At 38.9% G+C, this 20,253-nt stretch overlaps 1 protein-coding gene across 3 annotated transcripts; it reads left to right on the plus strand.

Annotated features, from left to right (window-relative positions):
• Nucleotides 1-6,527: 6,527 nt before the first annotated feature.
• On the plus strand, nucleotides 6,528-18,826 carry kmt5b (lysine methyltransferase 5B). Of its 3 annotated transcripts, none has more exons than XM_061887566.1 (10): nucleotides 6,528-6,917; nucleotides 8,185-8,442; nucleotides 8,531-8,678; nucleotides 8,788-8,953; nucleotides 9,028-9,137; nucleotides 10,149-10,315; nucleotides 11,493-11,512; nucleotides 11,628-11,764; nucleotides 14,655-14,854; nucleotides 15,025-18,826. In XM_061887566.1, the coding sequence occupies exons 2-10, from the start codon at nucleotides 8,274-8,276 to the stop codon at nucleotides 16,494-16,496; spliced, it is 2,589 nt and encodes an 862-aa protein (XP_061743550.1). In that variant the 5' UTR covers nucleotides 6,528-6,917; nucleotides 8,185-8,273; the 3' UTR covers nucleotides 16,497-18,826. The 3 variants fall into 3 exon arrangements, with proteins under 3 accessions (XP_061743550.1, XP_061743551.1, XP_061743552.1); XM_061887567.1 differs by lacking the exon at nucleotides 6,528-6,917 and adding an exon at nucleotides 6,967-7,169; XM_061887568.1 differs by lacking the exon at nucleotides 6,528-6,917 and adding an exon at nucleotides 7,188-7,827.
• The last annotated feature ends 1,427 nt before the right edge of the window (nucleotides 18,827-20,253 follow it).

Raw genomic sequence — 20,253 nt, forward strand, 5'->3', positions numbered from 1 at the left:
TAATGGACCGCAATTTGCCGCTACTCTCTTCAAAAACTTTGCCAGTGAGTATAGCTTTTCTCACATGACCAGCAGCCCACGATACCCACAAGCCAATGGAGAAGCTGAGCGAGCGGTGGCCACTGTAAAAGGCTTATGGAAAGAGGGAGGAGACTACGCAAAAACTCTACTCAGTTACCGAGCCACCCCGTTGGAGAACGGCTACTCTCCAGCCCAGCTACTCATGGAGAGACAGTTAAGAACTACACTCCCACAAGTGCCCAAAACACTGTCTCCACGCTGGCTAAACATCAAACAGTTCCGAAACACAGAGAGACACAAGGGAAACGAAAACAAGAGCAACACTACAACAAACGCCACAGAACACACAATCAACCGGAGTTACACCCAGGCCAGAGTGTATGGATCACTACTGAAAACGTTCACGGGACAGTCGTACAGCGGGCAGCTGCCCTGTGGTCGTACCTCGTCAGATCAGAGGATGGGCTGTGGAGGAGAAACCGTTCACACCTGCGTGCAACCCGGCAGCCAGCCAACAGAGAGGACACTGGCTCAGATAGTGCAGACCAACCTGCGGCGGAGCCAGATGCTACATATGTTACAAGCTCGGGCAGACACTCACGTCCGCCTAAGAGACTGGATTTGTGACTTGACGGGTTAAAAAGAGTTCCAGACTGTCATTGTCAATGTTCTAAAAAAAAAGAGAAAGAGAATGTAACTGTTAACAGTCTGGTGTAAGGAAAAAAAAAAGGGGGGAGAAGATATGGGAATGATATGGTTCACGTTGAAAAAGAAAAAGAAATATTAGAGTTAGTATTGTTAAATGCTTGAAGTTAAATGATAAGGGTTCTTACTTAAAAGGGGGAGATGTGTAAGGTTAATATAACCTGTACTGTTTTGGCATGAAGATGTCTTAGCCAATCAGATGGCTTGTTGTTAGTATGTTAGTACGTCATATCCACTTCCTGGATATGACGTCATCACTGTACTGGCTAACGGTTCGAAGTAAAGGAGTTAAACACCGAGTCACTCTCCATCTTATTATTACATACACTAACTTAACAATTAGCGAAACGCCTGTTTCCATCTATAATGTCAGTTTTTCTTGTTTTATGTAAGCTTTTTAAGATTCTCCGGGGCTTTAAAGAGCTCCTCTCACTCGTCTGTCTTCCGCTCAAATGAATTTCGCGCTCAACTCAAGGGGAGTAGGCGGGGACTGATTCCGGAGGTGGGTGGTTGTTTCCGGCAAGCAACCTTCTGGTGTGCATTACCGCCACCTACTGTAATGGAGTGTGGACCGAGATGGCTCCCTGCTCTTTAGTCTTTTATTTAACCCAGTGTTCTTTAAATATGTGTATATTGCTTTATATCCTATGTGTTTTGAATTCAATCCTAAAATATCTTCCAAGGAACCCAAAGAAATGTTACCACACATCCCGCTTTATTTATTCTGTAAATTGCCTGAACTATTTCATAAACTAAATCTTGTCTTGTTTCTGTTGCTATGTTTTTTATGCTCATCAATGCACTGCTGGAGTCCGAGCACACAACTACTTTCCTTGCTTTGTTTTCCTCTATCCAGGTAACTGCCATATAAATTGCTACCAATTCCCCCGTAAAAGCAGATAGTTTATCACTGATTCTTCAATGTATTACTATGTTTCCTTGTGGGATAACTGCTGCAACTCCTACCTTACTATTTATAGTTTTTGATGCATCTGTATATATCGTATCTCAATCCATTTTTCTATCCGGTAACTATCTAAATTTCTATTCTTTAGTAATTGCATGTTTACCTTTGGGTTGTCTGACATCCATGGTGGTATTGCAGGAATTGGTACTGTAGGGCTAACTTTAGTATTGTCAATTTGAACTTTATTAAATATGTCACCTATAATCCACCCAAAACTATTCTTTTTTTTTCTTCTCTTTTTCTTGGCAGTTTAGTAGCACTGATGTCCTTGCTTGGATCCTTTTAACTTTGCCCAATAAACTGCTGAGAGTTGATCTCTCCTCATGTCCAAAGGTTTTTTTTGTTCATTTCTATTTGTAATGCTGCCACTTGGGTTGATGTAGTAGTTCCACAACATAACCTTAAAGCCTGTGACTGGATCCTATCTATTTTCCCAAGTCATGTTTTTGAAGCAGATTGGTGAATAATCCATCCGTAATCAATAACAGATCGAATTAAAGTGATATATATTGTTTTCAACATCAACCTATCAGCCCCCCAATCTTTACCCCTCAAAGCCCAGATTATATTTAACACCTTTTTACTTTTCCCCACTATTTCACTGATGTGGGTTGACCAATTAATGTTTTTATCAAACCATATTCCTAAGTATTTATATACTTGTACCTCTTCTATATTTTCTCCATAGAGTTTTTATTTGGAGCTTGTTTTGTACTTTCCTCTTTGTAAAATTGATTACTTTTGTCTTTCCAACAGAGAATTTTAAACCCAAAGCCGTTCCCCAGTCTTGAACATTACCACTTTGGTAGTTTATTATTTCTTTTGACTCTAAATAATATACTAGTCTTTCATTAATAATTTTTTCCATTACTTTTCCCAAATTTGAGGTCAATGCTATCGGCCTATAAATTCCTGCCTCTTCCGGGTCTTTCCCTGACTTGCATATTGGAATTATTACAGCTGTTTTCCACTCAGCTGGTAATTTTCCTTCTTCATATATCCTATTTTATCATTTCAAGACCACTTCTCTGCCGATGCTAACCAAGTTTTTGATCATTTGATAACTCACCAGGTCTTTCCCTGGTGTCGTATTGAAGGACAATGTCATTGAATACTCTTAAAGGTTCAAGAAAACATACCGTACGACAGTTGGAAGCTATTGTGGCATCAAATTTGTCCTGGTTGTAAACAATACTTGTGTAAAACCAAGGCAGCCCTTGTCAACAAAAGTGCCTCATCTTGATCAATTTGGTTGGAATCATGGCCTCTAGCTACACTGTCTGCCACTTTTCACTTGCTTGCAATGTACTTCTCTCTCCCTTTCTGGTGTTCACTACAGTCAGGCAGAAAAGAGAGATGTGTCTTGAATCTTGTTGTGTGAGGTTCACTATAACAGACATGCCTATGCTCATTCATAAGGGTTCTATAGAGTTGCCTTGAATTTTAAATTGTGAAAGAGCAATCTGAATCCTAAACTAGGGCAACAATTTGCGCTACAGTCAGAGGGTCAAAGGTTTCCCTGGATTCACTGGTAGACGCTTCTTCTTCTGATATGCTGGAAGATGTTTTATGTTTTGCAACTTGTCCTGCATATCTCAAGTTCAGATAAAATTTGGTTTGATAGTACGCATCTGCTGGGTTCACATCAGATGCTTGAGTAAATAATCTCCCAAGAAGTTTACAATCTTTACCAGATTCTGCCCAGGTTTTCATTTTGGAATCAACAATATTTGTTAATGCCTTGTGGAGGGAGATCTTTCGTATCCTCCCCTTCACGTATCACACAATGAATACCACTGGTTTGGGGATGACTTGATAGAAGCTTTTTAGCACTTAATAAGGAGGGGACAGCATGATCCTCATGCTTTTGAGCCCTTTTAATACGAGAACTACGGCAGTAGTTCTGCAGTGTTTGTGGTATTTGGCCTTGTTTAATACAAGTGTTGATGTGATAACTGAACCATCATTCAATGGATCAAATGTGACATTTACACATGAAGGTATCGCATTCGCAATTTCAATGAAATCTTTGAGATCCTTTTCTAGCGACAAAAGTCCTTGGGTGTTTGTAAGGGGTCATCAGACTGTAACTGGCAGAGACAACATAAGTCCCAATTGATGTTGCTGTTGCTACTATTACTATCAGTTGATGTGGAGGCCATATTGTTTGATAATAGCTACACTGAAAAATGCATTACATGAAAATAAAGTTGATGATTTTCACAGTGTTAGATTAGGCAGTAGAATGACTGTACATAGATAAGCTCTTCTGTATGATTATCACATCAGGAGAAGTCAGGACACACAACAGTAGCCTGCCGGGGGCCCAAACTATTATCACACTGTGTAGATATGTGTCGGAGTCTTCTCTGTAATATAGGTTTAAGTTTCTGTTGAAACAGAAATCTATATTACAGGAGTGTGGGGGGACACTGACTTTCTCTACAAACCCTGTTTCCATATGAGTTGGGAAATTGTATTAGATGTAAATATAAACGGATTACAATGATTTGCAAATCATTTTCAACCCATATTCAGTTGTATATGCTACAAAGACAACATATTTGATGTTCAAACTGATAAACTTTTTTTTTTTGCAAAAAAATCATTAACTTTAGAATTTGATGCCAGCAACACGTGACAAAGAAGATAGGGAAGGTGTCAATAAATACTGATAAAGTTGAGGAATGCTCATCAAACACTTATTTGGAACATCCTACAGGTGTGCAGGCTAATTGGGAACAGGTGGGTGCCATAATTGGGTATAAAAACAGCTTCCGAAAATATGCTCAGTCTTTCACAAGAAAATATGGGACGAGGTACACCCCTTTGTCCACAACTGCGTGAGCAAATAGTCAAACAGTTTAAGAACAACGTTTCTCAAAGTGCAGTTGCACGAATTTTAGGGATTTCGACATCTACGGTCTATAATATCATCAAAAGTTTCAGAGAATCTGGAAAAATCACTCCACGCAAGCGGCATGGCCGGAAACCGACTTTGAATGACCGTGACCTTCGATCCCTCAGACGGCACTGTATCAAAAACCGACATCAATCTCTAAAGGATATCACCACATGGGCTCAGGAACACTTCAGAAAACCACTGTAACTAAATACAGTTTGCCGCTACATCTGTAAGTGCAAGTTAAAGCTCTACTATGCAAATCGAAAGCCATTTATCAACAACATCCAGAAACGCCGCCGGCTTCTCTGGGCTCGGGCCTCATCTAAGATGGACTGATGCAAAGTGGAAAAGTGTTCTGTGGTATGACAAGTCCATCCATCCATCCATTTTCTACCGCTTATTCCCTTTGGGGTCGCGGGGGACGCTGGTGCGCAGCTACAATCGGGCGGAAGGTGGCGTACACCCTGGACAAGTCGCCACCTCATGGCAGGGCCAACACGGATAGACAGACAACATTCTCACTCACATTCACACACTAAGGCCAATTTAGTGTTGCCAATCAACCTATCCCCAGGTGCATGTCTTTGGAAGTGGGAGGAAGCCGGAGGGAACCCACGCATTCACGGGGAGGACATGCAAACTCCACACAGAAAGATCCCGAGCCCGGGATTGAACCCCAGACTACTCAGGACCTTCGTATTGTGAGGCAGACGCACTAACCCCTCTGCCACCGTGAAGACAAGTCCACATTTCAAATTTTTGGGGGAAATATTCGACATTGTGTCATCCGGAACAAAGGGGAAGCGAACCATCCAGACTGTGATCGACGCAAAGTTTAAAAGCATCTGTGATGGTATGGGGTGAATTAGTGCCCAAGGCATGGGTAACTTACACATATGTAAAGGCACCATTAATGCTGAAAGGTACATACAGGTTTTAGAACAACATATGCTGCCATTTAAGCGCCGTCTTTTTCATGGATGCCCCTGCTTATTTCAGCAAGACAATGCCAAGCCACATTCAGCATGTGTTACAACAGCGTGGCTTTGTAAAAAGAGTGCAGGTACTTTTCTGGCCCGCCTGCAGTCCAGACCTGTCTCCCATCGAAAATGTGTGGCGCATTATGAAGCGTAAAATACGACAGCGGAGACGCCAGACTGTTGAACGACTGAAGCTCTACATAAAACAATTAGTTTCCTCAGTTCCCAAACGTTTATTGAGTTTTGTTAAAAGAAAAGGTGATGTAACACAGTGGTGAAAATGCCCTTTCCCAACTACTTTGGCACGTGTTGCAGCCATGAAATTCTATGTTTAATATTTTCAAAAAAAGATAAAGTTTATTAGTTTGAACATCAAATATGTTGTCTTTGTAGTGCATTCAATTCAATATGGGTTGAAAAAGATTTGCAAATCATTGTATTCCGTTTATATTTACATCTAACACAATTTCCCAACTCATATGGAAATGGGGTTTGTATATATAGTCAATCAGCCTATCCCCAGGTGCATGTCTTTGGAAGTGGAAGGAAGCCAGAGTACTCGGAGGGAACCCACGCAGTCACGGGGAGAACATGCAAACTCCACACACAAAGACCCCGAGCCCGGGGGTCAAACACAGGACATTCTTACTGTGAGGCACACGCACTAACCCTTATAACACCAAGCTGCCCCTATATATATATATATATATATATATATATATATATATATATATATATATATATATATATATATATATATATATATATATATATATACACATCCATCCATCCATTTTTTTTACCGCTAATATATATGGTTTGTATAAAATATATCAAACTTGACATTAAGTGTAACTTCCGAGAGACAAAAGAGGAAATTAATAAGTTAAAAAGAAAGGCAAAGTAAAAGTAGTCATGTTGTGGCGTGGTTCTGTAGGAGCTCAGTAGAACGCGTCATTAGGTTTGTTTATGCAGCGGCACTTGTGTCTACATCCGACCATTGCTAACCCAAGACCATGATACATATTTGTGTCCGTTTGTAGAACTAATATCAGAGTGCAACCTATAATTTTATGACACTGCGTTGTATGTCGTGCGCGTTCTCTAAATCGTTTGCGTTTGAACGCGTGAGAAACGGGTCGAGCGTACGCCGGGAACTACTTTCTGAAGCCGCGCTGCGCCTTTCTCTCCTTACTCGCCCGTGCCAGTCCGCCATCTTGAATTTTAATGTTAATTTCTTTTTTTTTTTTTAATGGCTTTTCCTGCTATGTTTACGGTGCTCTTTTTAATCTAAATGACTTTCAAGGACGTTCTCTTCGTCACACGGCTATTTGACAAGGTGAGTAGGAGACATTTGGCGTGTCTTTCTGATTTCTTGACAAGGGAGCATTTAACAATATTATCGCGTTAAAATTATTTTAAGCTTGTTGTGATTGAAGTACTTTGCTAAAATACCAAATGAGCCTGGGTTCATCGACTTGTAGCAACCTCTAATTGTGCACAGTAGGATACATTACAACTACCTGAATGTTGGTTTCCAAAAGCTAATGGTACCTTAGTTATTAGCATGTCGTCCAATTGTTTGTTGTAGGTGGGTCATTTAATGTTCGTCGTCTGCATAGATGGGTGTTGCTCACTATCGACGGTTCTATTTCTCAATTCAGTGAACTTTAATTCATATATATCGATAATGGGAGCTGCTGTTTCTGTTACCCACCGATGTTAGCTCACCAAGCTAAGGGGCACCCTGATGAAGTTTAATGCTATTTGTTATCAAGTGTTAGCCGGGAAATGCACATAATAGTGTTTTACTTGCATCGTAATGTAACATTCAGTTATTCTAGTCAACGGTTGTTAAATATCCTCAAACAGCCAAGTACTTGAATTGTTCTGCTTTATTATGTTTATTGCATGTGTTAGCTACTCATTTGAGTGATTATGTGGCTGTTGGGCTTGTTTTATCATTCTGTGGAGTTCTACCAGCGTTTGCTGCAACTAAAGTAACCACCGCGGCCGGAGCCGACCGGGCGATGATGGTTAGCTCGATGCTACCGAGAGCACTTGTATAGCCGCGGCAGTTGTTAGCAAACAATACGAGCTATTAGCATTATTAGCATTATTAGCATTAGCATGTCTCGCTATATAACATGTCGCGGTGGCCTTCCGGGGGTCATCACAGCGCGTGCGCGTCCTGTTTCTGTAGACTAGGCTTTTAAAAACTGTCGCCGGTGTGTGTTTTTGGTACAAAAGTGAGTTCTGTTTTGAGACGTGAACACCCAACACGCAATAAGGCACACTTCGACGTATCACAGAGATATGGTTCAAAACGTTACTTTTACAGACAATAAACTCGTGCATTATTGTAGATTGCCACTAAACAGCGCTGCAGTTCAATATTTAATGCGTAAGAACTCATTTTCTGCCACAATAGTTTTTAATGTAATGGCAAACATTCTAAATAATTCTAAAAAACATTAACTTTTATAACGAGTGGCAAAACATATTCGTGTAACTTTCATGAAAATGACAGCACATCCATGTTTTGTATGCTTGTTTATTTAACAACTGTAAGTATTAATAGTATATATTTTGTTTATTGTGTCAAGAGCTCATATTCTAGACCCCAGTCTTCTCAACCCAAGAGTGTTTCTTCATCTTGGCGACTAAATGCAACTGGACCAGGGGGCTTGTGGGCATGAAGTGGCTTGGTGAATCCAAGAACATGGTATTAAATGGCCGACGACATGGAAGCAAATTGACCAGCGAGCAACCTGTGAGCCAGAGCCAATCTCGCTCTCAGCATTCACAGCGGGCATCCCTGCGGCTCAACAAAACTCACCCGAGGAACAGAAGATGTAGCCGTAGTGAGTTGTGGCTTTAAAAAAAAAAAAGAAACTATGCTTTTATTGGCAGTTACACATTTTAGCTTGGCTCTGTTATTTTCTTTAATAGGGTTCCATGCCACTAATCTGGAGGCTGAGAGACGATATGTGCCAACTTCAGGAATGACTGCTAAGGAGTTATGTGAGAATGATGACCTGACCACAAGCCTTATACTAGATCCATACCTGGGGTTTCAGACACACAAAATGAACACTAGGTCAGCTATTTTATTTAATAATATTTTAAAAATGTTGCTCTGTGGGCCTCAAGTTTAAATGTTGCTGCACATATTCTCTTACATACACATTTGCATGTATGTTTTACAGATTTCGACCAGTCAAGGGACGTAACGAGGAGCTGAAGGAAATCATTGAACGCTTCAAAAAACATGATAACTTGGAGAAAGCGTTCAGAGCTTTGACTACGGGGGACTGGTCCCGAAATCTTTTTGTTCATAAAACAAAATCTCAAGAAAAACTTTTCAAACAACATGTAAAGATATTTTGTTCTGCTCTACATTGTTTCCAGCAGCACAATCACTCGATGCATAACTTTGTTTTTCACAGGTTTTTGTATATTTGCGGATGTTCGCCACAGACAGCGGCTTTGAGATACTTCCATGTAATCGTTATTCTTCAGAGCAAAATGGAGCTAAAATTGTGGCAACAAAAGAATGGTGAGGCCATACCACCAGAGATGTGTATCGTTTACATTTTAACGGATACTAGTACTAAATCTGTAATTTAAAAACTGTAGTTGAACCTGCACCTGAAATTACACGTGACATTTTTTTCCAAATAAAATGCCCTTTCATTTTAATGTGATTTTGTGACATTCACGTTTAACAGACTAGTAATGGTAGTACTTTAATTATATAAATTAAATGATAACAGACAAAAACATTCACAAGTAAAACAAATTGTCATTATTTCAGCAATATAGAACATTAATTTTGTGACATTCAGGTAAAACAGACTAGTAATTGAAATACTTCAATTATCTAAATTAAATAACTGGCAAAACATTCAAAATAAAACAAATTGTCATAATTATTCCCATAATGGCACTGGTTCCATTATGGGACTGGATTTCTGTGCCCCTCTCTATTACAACCATGTTGAAAAAAAAATTACTACCCTGTCTTTTATTTTTGCACTCAGATCCAAATGGTTCGATGAAAAACGAATCGTATAAAAACTGTTTTTTCAATGAAAATACATTTATAGAGAAAAAAATATAGTTTTGAATGTAAAATATGCATGTAAGTTATGAATGATTTTTACCTCTCATTGAATACTTAGAAGAGAAGGAGAGGGAAGTTCCATGCGGACACTACCTTCATCAAGTTCTTTCTTGAATTCAATAGCCTCCTCCTCTATGGTGACTTATTATTATGCAGACACACTCATTAAATAACTAAACAAATCGTCACCAACACATGGGATTTTTGTTAGTGCACTCAATCAGCAAAATGATACGCGTACAAAAAATGACTAGTTTGTTGCACACAATGTTTAGCCGTACAATAACCAAGACTGCACAAAAAGTGTGACATTTGTTGATCAAAAACTGAATTATGCAAAAAGTGCAACATATAAAAACCGAGGTACCACATTAATTTTCTGCATCTTTGACTGGTTGTCCAGTTAAATATGTTCACAACTGTTTTGTACCTGATGTTTTGCAGGAAAAGGAATGACAAGATTGAGTACCTGGTGGGATGCATTGCTGAGCTGTCAGAAAGTGAAGAGAACATGTTGCTCCGACATGGAGAGAATGACTTCAGTGTCATGTATTCTACCCGCAAAAATTGTGCACAGCTCTGGTTGGGACCTGCTGCTTTTATCAACCATGGTATTAGACCTTTTATACTATTATATATGTCAAATATTACAAAAACATATTTTTTTATGTATTTTTGCTATTCATAACTAAACCAGCGTAACTTTTTATTTGTCCTTAAAATTGCAGCATTTGGAAAACTAGCCATGCGGAAGATTTAAAAAAAAACAAAAAAAACTGATGGTACGAGTATAGCCGATCTTTTTGGCATGTGTTAGAAAAAATGTGCGCCATATCTCACAAGTAATGAAATTATTGACCTACGGGTGCGGATTTCATTTTTTGCCGTTTAGTCACGGGCATTTATTTAAAACAATCTGTCCTACTGGCATCCATGTACGTGAATGTGGATTTTTAAGAGCATCTTCATGACAGTATGAAATGCAGAGTTCACATGATGTGCCACTGAATCAGCTGTAGTAGCTTTTTCAGGTTTTTGGCTAGCCAGAATGTATCTGACAGCCCATAAATGTATTTTTTCTGGACTGCAGTATGTTTTGGAAAATATCCATGTTACTATTTTCTAAAATCGCGGCCTCATTGGTCATTTATGCTAAAGCTCTGTTAGGTGCGTTATCCATTTGAAACAAATAACCGCCTCTCCCCACGGAGAAGCCTCCTTTTTACCTTGTGTAACTGTTGGTAACTGAATTAACTCAGTTCAGATACTTTGGTTCACATTATTGAAGAGCGAACTGTTGAGCACAGCAGATTGTTTAGTGTGTGTGTGCGTGTCTGTATATATATTTTATGTATATATATGTGTGTGTATGTATATATATATATATATATATATATATATATATATATATATATATATATATATATATATATATACTTTGATATTCAGTTTAATTCTACTCTGTGTTTCTCTGTCCTGCCTGCCTTTCTAGATCCTTGATGTTTGTCTGCATTTCCTGCAAAATTGTCATTTTATTCAGGTTTTAACTTCTTAATGTTTATATATGTATTATTTAATGAAGCTTCCTTAAATTAAAACATAGCATTTATTTTTTTTAAATATGTTTCTACAAATAAAAACCTCCCACATAAACCCCTTACCACCTTTAATAAATAAACATTCCTGGTTCCGCAGAGGAAATTACAATTATAATGAAAGATGTTTTTTCTGTTTTCGTGATACTGCCAACAGTACGTGCAAAATTTATTTTGTCTACTTCTTTTTCAGATTGTCGCCCAAACTGCAAGGTAGGCAGTTCTTTTTATAGTAATTTATAGGATAGATTGAGTAATTGTTAAAACAAAGTATTCTGAAGAAATTTTAAACACGCAATATACTCAATTGTTTTTTGTTTTTTTTAAGTTTGTGTCGACAGGGCGGGACACAGCCTGTGTGAAGGTGTTGAGAGATATTGAACCAGGAGAAGAGATTTCTTGCTACTATGGAGATGGCTTTTTTGGGGAAAACAATGAGTTTTGTGAATGCTACACCTGTGAACGGTATGTAAACTATTGCAAGTTTGTCTACTGTCGAAGATAAAACGTTTTGGTGCCAGTAATCGTCCAATATCAATCAATAGTATATTTCAGTGATGGTAAAAGATACAGTGCGTGGCATCCATTGAAAGTTACATTTCAAATATAGAGGAAAACCATCTAGACAAACTGCCATAGATGACAAATCCTTCATTATCCATTCTCCTTATGTCTCTGGCCAAAGTCACATGTAAATGTGCATGCAATGGTTAGTTTTTGTTTTGGTTATGTAGACATCAGTCAGCCAGTTTTTTTTCCACAGTAGAAGCCATAATAGCAATTGGTTTAGAAGTCAGATGCTATTTATTAAGTAAACACAGTGGTCATTTCCACTATAAAGATTTTAGAACTAGGGGTGTCAATTAGTTAATAATTCATGTTTAGCGCATTTAGGGTCTGATCTACGACAATCCAAATACCACGCGATAAACAGCGTATGAAATCTAAAATTGCGTGTAATATACTGCGTGTTGCATGTTTTCTAAGACTACATGTAGAGTTGAAACATGGTACAGACAGCCTTGTTAAAGGTTTTTGTTTGTACTACTGGCATTTAGTGCCCTCTACATTAATGTTGTCATGCTCTCCAACATGTGTGCAATGTTGTTGAACTGGCATCAATCATATACAGTATGTAACACCTTTTCTGGAATGCAGAATCGCAATCTATAGACAGCAGAAACTATTTTAGCTTGTTGACTGTGCACTTTGCATGGAAGCAGTGGACCCTCTCAACATCAGCAGCACATTCATGCGTCTGGAATGAACCAAATGAAAAAAAATACATTTCGAAATACATTTCTTTCCTATAGGAGACATATTGTAATACATTTCCTACATGAAAAACAAACATTATAAAACAACAAAAAGTCAGCAAATTCAATTTAATTAGTTTTAATAAGCCCCTTAAATCATCCAGAAGCTGTAAAATTATAAAATTATATTGTTAAATAGACGGTATGTCAAACAGTTTATATTTTTGACAGCCCACATACGATGACTCACACAGAGGAGTCTTTGTCCGTCTGTCTTTGCAGCACGAGCACCTCCTTTTTTCACAGTCATGTGCGCGACTGCGAGTTTGCACGTATGAAACAGAGACGCAAAATAACGCCAGCAGAACAGTGATCGGCTGAATCATTATTTTAGCAGCTTCTCCCAGTGTTGTGGGTGTTCTGATGATCAGTTTATATTCTGCATATTCTTGAAGACAGAATGGATTGCGCTTCTCATCCTGTTTACCTAAGAAAGTACTCTGCACACAAGTTTAGTAGATCAGCTTCGTGTGTGCTGTCAAATTTGCACGTATTTCAGTATATGCAAACCTTAAGTAGATCATGCGACCACTGTGTTGTGCAAGTGTGCAGCTGGTACCCTCATTTTGCTGCCCCAACTTTACGCCACTGTTAACACGGCAACAGGTCGGGAAGAATGCGTAACACGCTGCTTGTCTCCTTGTACTAGCAAGATTAATGGCTGACCACAGTGCTTGAGTCTGGAGAGACTCTTCCGTCAATGGTAATACCTATCGCTGACTCGGACAATGTGGTAAAGTGGGAGTGCCCAATTGATGACATGCCGGCCAGCCTCAAATTGTTGCTTTTTTGTGGGGGGGGAGGCAACAGGCTAAGAGGACTCTAATAATTCATAACACCATGATTTGTGTCTGAACACATGTATGAGTTGGAGAAGTAGTAAAACATATTTTGCATTATTGGTGTAATCTGTACTTGAGTTGATGTGATTATTACTGACTTACAGTATACACGTAACATAATACGTATGTCACACGTGTGTAGCAGAAAACATTAAATTACTTTACAAGGCATTTTTTTGTTATATACAGGTGAAACTAAAAAAAAAGGAAGATCGTACAAAAGTTCATTCATGACAATTCAACTTCAAATGTGAAACTGATGTGATATCAAAACATGAAAAGTGAGATTTGTCAAGCCTTTTTAATTTTGATACAACGGTTTGCAGTTTTTGAAAACGCAACATCTTCTGAGATTTTCAATTGGAGATTTTCATACACGAAGCCATAATCATTACAATTATATAAAACAAAAGGCTTGAAGTATATTGAGTTGTATGTTATGAGCCTATGTCATTTATAGTTTCACCTTGTAAATCTAAATACTGAAATAAACAAACCTTTGCACGATATTAAATTTTTTATTCGCCACCATAATGTAATACAATTAAATGGAAAAAAAAATGAGATTAATTACAGATTTTAATTCATCTCATCAACACTAAATTGGCCCTAGTGTGTGAGTGTGAATGTCGTCTGTCTGTGTTGGCCCTGCGATGAGGTGGCGACTTGTCCAGGCTGTACCGCGCCTTCCGCCTGAATGCAGCTGAGAAAGGCTCCAGCACCCCCCGTGACTCCAAAAGGGACAAGCGGTAGAAAATGGATGGATGGAATTCATCTAATTTTTCTTATCTCTTGACAACACTATTCAGAACACCAATAAATCATCACACACACTTAAGTAGGGCATTGAGCTTCAAATATATTTCTTAAAGCATTCGGAAATTGTAATTGGCAAAAACTTTTGCACCGATAAGTTAACGATCCGTAGTTTTCTAACAAAAAGCGGCGGTTTGAAAGTTAATTTAAATTAGGAGTGTCCGCTTAAACATGAATACTGTAATTTGTAACACATAGTGTCAAATGTATTTAGTGTGGTCGCCACAGAGAAATTAACATGGGAAACACCAGCCTGCCCAAGGCCAGTGTTTAATAGGATTTTTGTCTCTGACAGCAGCATGGTCAATACATTTTGTTTTCAAGCTTTGTCAAATTTGTTTTATCATTTCTTTAAGCTTCTTCTTTATTCTCTTTGGGCAGACGTGGCACTGGTGCTTTCAAATCTAAAGCTGGACTGCCTGTCGATGTTCCAGTGATCAACAGCAAGTACGGGTTGCGAGAGACGGACAAACGTCTGAACCGACTGAAAAAATTAGGAGAAGGAAACAGGAGTTCAGACGGTCACTCAGTAGGCTCCCACACAGACGTCGACTCTCAGGAATCGCCAAAATCGCATCAATGTAAGCGCTTCCTTAATCTGTAATGTACAGAATGCATGCAGTTGCAATTTAAATTACCAGATCCACATAAGACTGATTAACATCCTTGTGTCAATAAAAAAAATAGTGAACTCTAAATTAATGTTTCACAATGTGTTAAATGTTTGCATCATTTTGTCTTTTCCATTCAGCTGCGAGAAAAAGATCGTCCGGCCTCAAGTATAAAAACAGGACTCGAACAAGACAGACTTTGGCAAGAGCCCTCACTACCTCATGTTCAAAACAAGGACGTGTAAATAATAATAGGGTACCAAAGAGACTAAAATCCCAATCAAAGCCTTCACTAAGTAAAGTCCAGTTGCGGAGTCGCAGAAGGAGGACAGAACCTAAGACGTTGGCCAAAGGTGAGACTTGCCTGCTGGGTCTCAGGGACTCAAAGGTGTCACTGTGTAAAGGTGTTACTGTAAAGAAGGAAAAGGATGGGACGGCATTGGTCCAGCAGACACTTGGCTCGCAGGGCTACCTGACACGTCACGCTGCCAAGGAAAATGTCAACCTACCAGTTGTGCAACACGGTAAGGGTTGCCTGTCAGCATACAGAACTCGCAGGTCTACAAGGACCCTGGTCAAAACCCAAGAAACATCAGCTGGTATAAAGCTGGAGTCTGGTGCAATGCGAAGCATGAGCCCAGTCTCTGGTGGCATAGTCATTAAAACTGAACCATTAGACATAGAGTATCTCCACCATGGGATCAGAATGGAGCAGCCAGCTTTAGCTCCCGGCTATGCCCAAAGAGACACATGCACAAGACGAAAACGGACCGAGCGAATGATTAAATGTGATGGCTCTTATGGGGAGTCGTTTATGCCAGTGACTTCTGGTCACACCAACAGTTACTCCGACTGCGGAAAAATGCTGTTGAGCTTCTCTGATCGCCATAGGGACTACAATGGGGTCACCAACGGCCACAAAGCCCTGCGCAGGGACAAGGGAAGTAGTAGCTGTCGGTCACAAGACAAGGGGAAGAAAAAGCGCCGGATCACTCGTTATGATGCACAGTTGATTCTGGAGAACACGACGGGCCTCCCTAAACTGACGCTCCGCCGGCGGAGAGACAGTAGCAGTAGCAAGAACAACGACCACAATGACGTCATTGGTTCTTCTAGTCTTTCTGCATCGACAGTCAACCCCGCCTCTTCCAGCAAGATCAGCATCAAGTTCAGCAAGGACCATGACAAGGAAAAAGGCAGCTCTTACATCGCCAAACTGAATAACAGCTTTGCCCCGGTAGTCCACAGCAACTCCACCAAGCTGAAGATCCAGCTGAAGAGAGAGGATGACGCACGGAGAATATCTCAGATGAAAGTGGACCAGGTGTCCTTTAATGGCGACACAGGGCAAAGTCTTGATGCCAGAAATGGTGGACATCGGACCCAAAAGATCATGGCTGAGCCATCATCTGAAGATGAGAACGATGAGGATGGCGACAATGACGAAGATGACGATGACGATGATGACGACTACTTTGACAATGAATTTGAAGATGATTTCATTCCGCTTCCCCCGGCAAAACGCCTGCGACTCATTGTGGGTAAAGACTCTATTGACATTGACATCTCCTCCAGGAGGAGAGAGGATCAGTCTTTGAGACTCAATGCATAAACTGGTGGAGCTCATCACCCCTTTTTCTGTAAATAACAAAAAACTAACTAATCAGCATAAATTGTGTTGATGTAAATGAAGTACAAACAAAATTGTCCGAAAACCAACCTGGGTTTTTATTCATAAAGAGTCTGAGTGTTCTCAGAGTTCCTCAAGTTTGTGTAACAACATCAAAACGTACCTGGCTTGGGAGGAAAGAAGAGAAACTTCAAACAAGTCACAACATGTTTTGTTAAGTACTCTAAATGGCATAGCTCTTTTCAATGACACTTAAAAGTTAGCAGCTCTTTTTAGCTGAGCTGGAAAATAAATTCTAAAGATGGCACTGAAAACCACTAGAATATTAAACAATTAGAAATTAAAATCTCTTTAAAATAACTTTCCTCTAGTTCTTTTTTTTCTTTTCAAGGATAAGATTTATTTTCCTATTCTGTTAAATGGAGCTGCTCTTAGCACTTTGATTCTTTATGAATATCATCTATATTGCGACGAGAAGGTGCTGTTAAACCAAAACAAATCTCTGTGCTCAAATTATGGTCCTTTTAATACATTTTCTGTTTTTCTGTATGCATTTGATTAAACTTGCTTTCCAGCAACGCTGAGTTAACTGAGCATCAGCTAGTCAGTTGCAATGTTCCTCGCTCGTAGTTTGAACATCTGTTTGTTGTGTCATGTCGCATCAGGAAGTAATCACCTGACGCAAGACTGGTCGTCCCTTCCAAACAACATCCTCACTGATCTTAACTAAACTATACATTAAGACACGCTGGTTATCTCCTTCATTACACATCTACACACTGTTTTAATCGGCTTTTTAAGCTATTTGGCATACACAAGTGTGTGTTGTTGTTTGGAAGGAGCTTCATCTTTTGCTGTAGTTGTGTATTGTTGCCCTTGCTAAAGATACTACTTCATATCAGCAAAAGAAAAAAAAAACGCTTGCTTTCAAGTAAAAGTTGCTCATGTGCTTTCTTAACTTACTATGCAGATCATTTTCTTTTTGTTTTTTCCCCAGAGATATTGTTTAATGTTCAACAATCCCTTTCAGTGAATTTGTTGTATTCATAACGGACATTGATATTGTAGAAAGTGTACAGTATGGTGATGATCCCTCTGCCTTAAAGGCAGGTTTTTATTCCCCCCCTCTGTCATACAGTATATGTTTTATTTTGGCAGCCATGCTGTATGTTTCAGTATGATGCTGTTGGTCCAGAAGCATTATATTATTAGATGTCCATATACAGTCATTTGCCATGTTTTCATTTTCATTGTAAACCTCACTGGTTATTTAAACAAAGTTTAGTGTAGCCTAGTTTTTGATGATTGTTGACGAAATATAAGCACAGGGTTTTGTTCTAACATAATTATTTAAATGGACCATTCTCTTTATTTTATTTTGGAGCATCTTTATAATGAAAACATGGCACATGCTATTTAGTTTAATGTCCATGCTTTAAAGCAGGAATGGTAAAAGTCATACTTCAATCCCTCAATCCAAAAAGATTGTTTCCTTTTGTCACAGCTTCCCCCCCACTGGTAATTTTATCATTAGATGATATCAAACATCCCATTTTTTCTTGGCTGTGTATTTGTTGTTGGTTATTTCTGTGTTGTTGATTACTCATCAGGCTCAAATTCAGTATCTGGTGCCTTAAAAGATTTGACCAAATTTATAACAAGAAATCACAGAAGAATGACTTGCTACCCTTTTGAAGTAACTTTATTCCCACTGTCTTTATTTGTTCTCGACTGTAAGTAAAGAAACACCTACTCAGTAGATTGAAGGGATCAATCATAATGTTGTGTTTAATGTTCTGTTCGCAGCACCAGCAGCTAACACGTCACATTGTGTTTTCTCACTTTGTCCAACATCTCCATCCTGCACTGTAAAAGTGTTCCAGGTTTATCGTCTGTCAGCTCTTTGTCCAATAGAAAACTTTTTCCTCCTGATCCTAAAAGGAACAAAAATCTAATGTGAATAGTGTGAGCATGGGGAGTGGAAACACCTGTAAAAAGACTAGAAAATGGGCAGTGTGTATATTGCTCATTATGTAAATCATGTGAACACACCTTGTACTTATTTAACTTTTTGGAATACTTGAAAACTATATAAAGTTTCTTTGTGACTCCTTTGCTGAATTAGTATATATTTTGTTGACACTATAATCACATTCAAAACAGTTCTGTCGTAGCACAATATTTCCTACTCTCTGCTACGTAAATATTCTTTCTCGGTGTGATAAAAACAAAGATTTATTTTTCAGCTCAACAATACATCAACACACCATCCTGGGACCCAGAAAAATAAAAGTTGCATTTTCTTTCATTAATCGCATGTTTTTCTTTATTGTGATTGCCATGACCTGGAATGACTGATTTCGCGGTAGCTTTTTCTTAAAGTTGCAGCAAAAGACTTATTTCCTCACATTGCATCAGCATGTAATTACATGAGTGATTTATTAAATGCTCTTTGTAATCTTAACCCTATGGAGTAAATCTGGGCAAATTAAGGCCCGGGGGCCACATATGGCCCGTTGTGCTTTTCAATATGGCCCACTGGACATTCCCAAATCATTTTTTTCCCATTTAAGATGTAAAGTGTAGCTGCCATGAAGTGCAGTGATGTTTTCTAATGACCGCAAGGCTTGGAATTTGCTCTTATGGATGATATCCTAGTTACTATGGTATTCTAATTAGTTGCTATGGTCACCCAGTTAGTTTCAAAGGTCGTCTACGTCACAGCAGCTCAGACGAGCCACCAAGCAGTGTGAGCATGAAGCGTTTCCACAGACACTGAAGGAGATTTTCAAAAAGTTCTAAAGCTTAATGATGTATAGAATACAATAGAAAGTACTTTATTGACCCCTGGGGGTAATTCAGCAAATATCAGATTTTAGGTGGGTTTGTTTTGTACCCTTTGCAAATATCAGATTTTAGGTGGGTTTGTTTTGTACCCTTTGCGTTCATGTTTCACTTTTTGTTGCGTTTCTCTTCATTGTAAAATATGTTGATATAAAGGGAATGTAACGGTCATGTGTTGTCAATATTCAGTGTTTTATTATTCATCAAAAAATTCCATTGTTTTTTAAGGCGGTGTGTCATAATGTTTTTAGCATTCAATCAGACATTTTTTGTGTTCCTAAAAATAGATATACCGGCCCTGAGACCGGTATATCTATTTCTCTAAATTTGGCCCCCCGAGTCAAAATAATTGCCCAGGTCTGCTATAGAGCACTAGAATGTTAACAAATATTTTATTTTCACCCATGTGCATCGTTTGGAAAACAAATATGTTGGTTTTTAGTACCACAGAAAATAACAAAACCTAACTAACAAGCAGACACTAGATGGCAGTAAAAGCGCTTTCTCCAAGCAGACACTAGATGGCAGTAAAAGCGCTTTCTCCAAGCCAGTGTCACTTCACCATAGGTTAGCCGCCCATTGTTTGGCGGTGAGCGACCCCTAGTGTATAAGCCAGGCCTGGGCAATTATTTTGACTCGGGGGGCCAAATTTAGAGAAAAAAATGTGTCTGGGGGCCGGTATATCTCATTTTTAGGGACATTAATACAAAACCTCACAATGATGTCTGATTGAATGTAAAAACGTTATGACAGACTACCTTAAAAAACAATGGAATTTTAAATTTTTCTATGAAGGATAAAACACTGAATATTGACAAAATATAAACGTAACCCCATTTCGATCGACATATTTTACAATGAAGTGAAACGCAACAAATAGTGAAACATGAACGCA

Source organism: Nerophis ophidion, linkage group LG25, assembly GCF_033978795.1.
Source record: "Nerophis ophidion isolate RoL-2023_Sa linkage group LG25, RoL_Noph_v1.0, whole genome shotgun sequence".
NCBI lineage: Eukaryota > Metazoa > Chordata > Actinopteri > Syngnathiformes > Syngnathidae > Nerophis > Nerophis ophidion.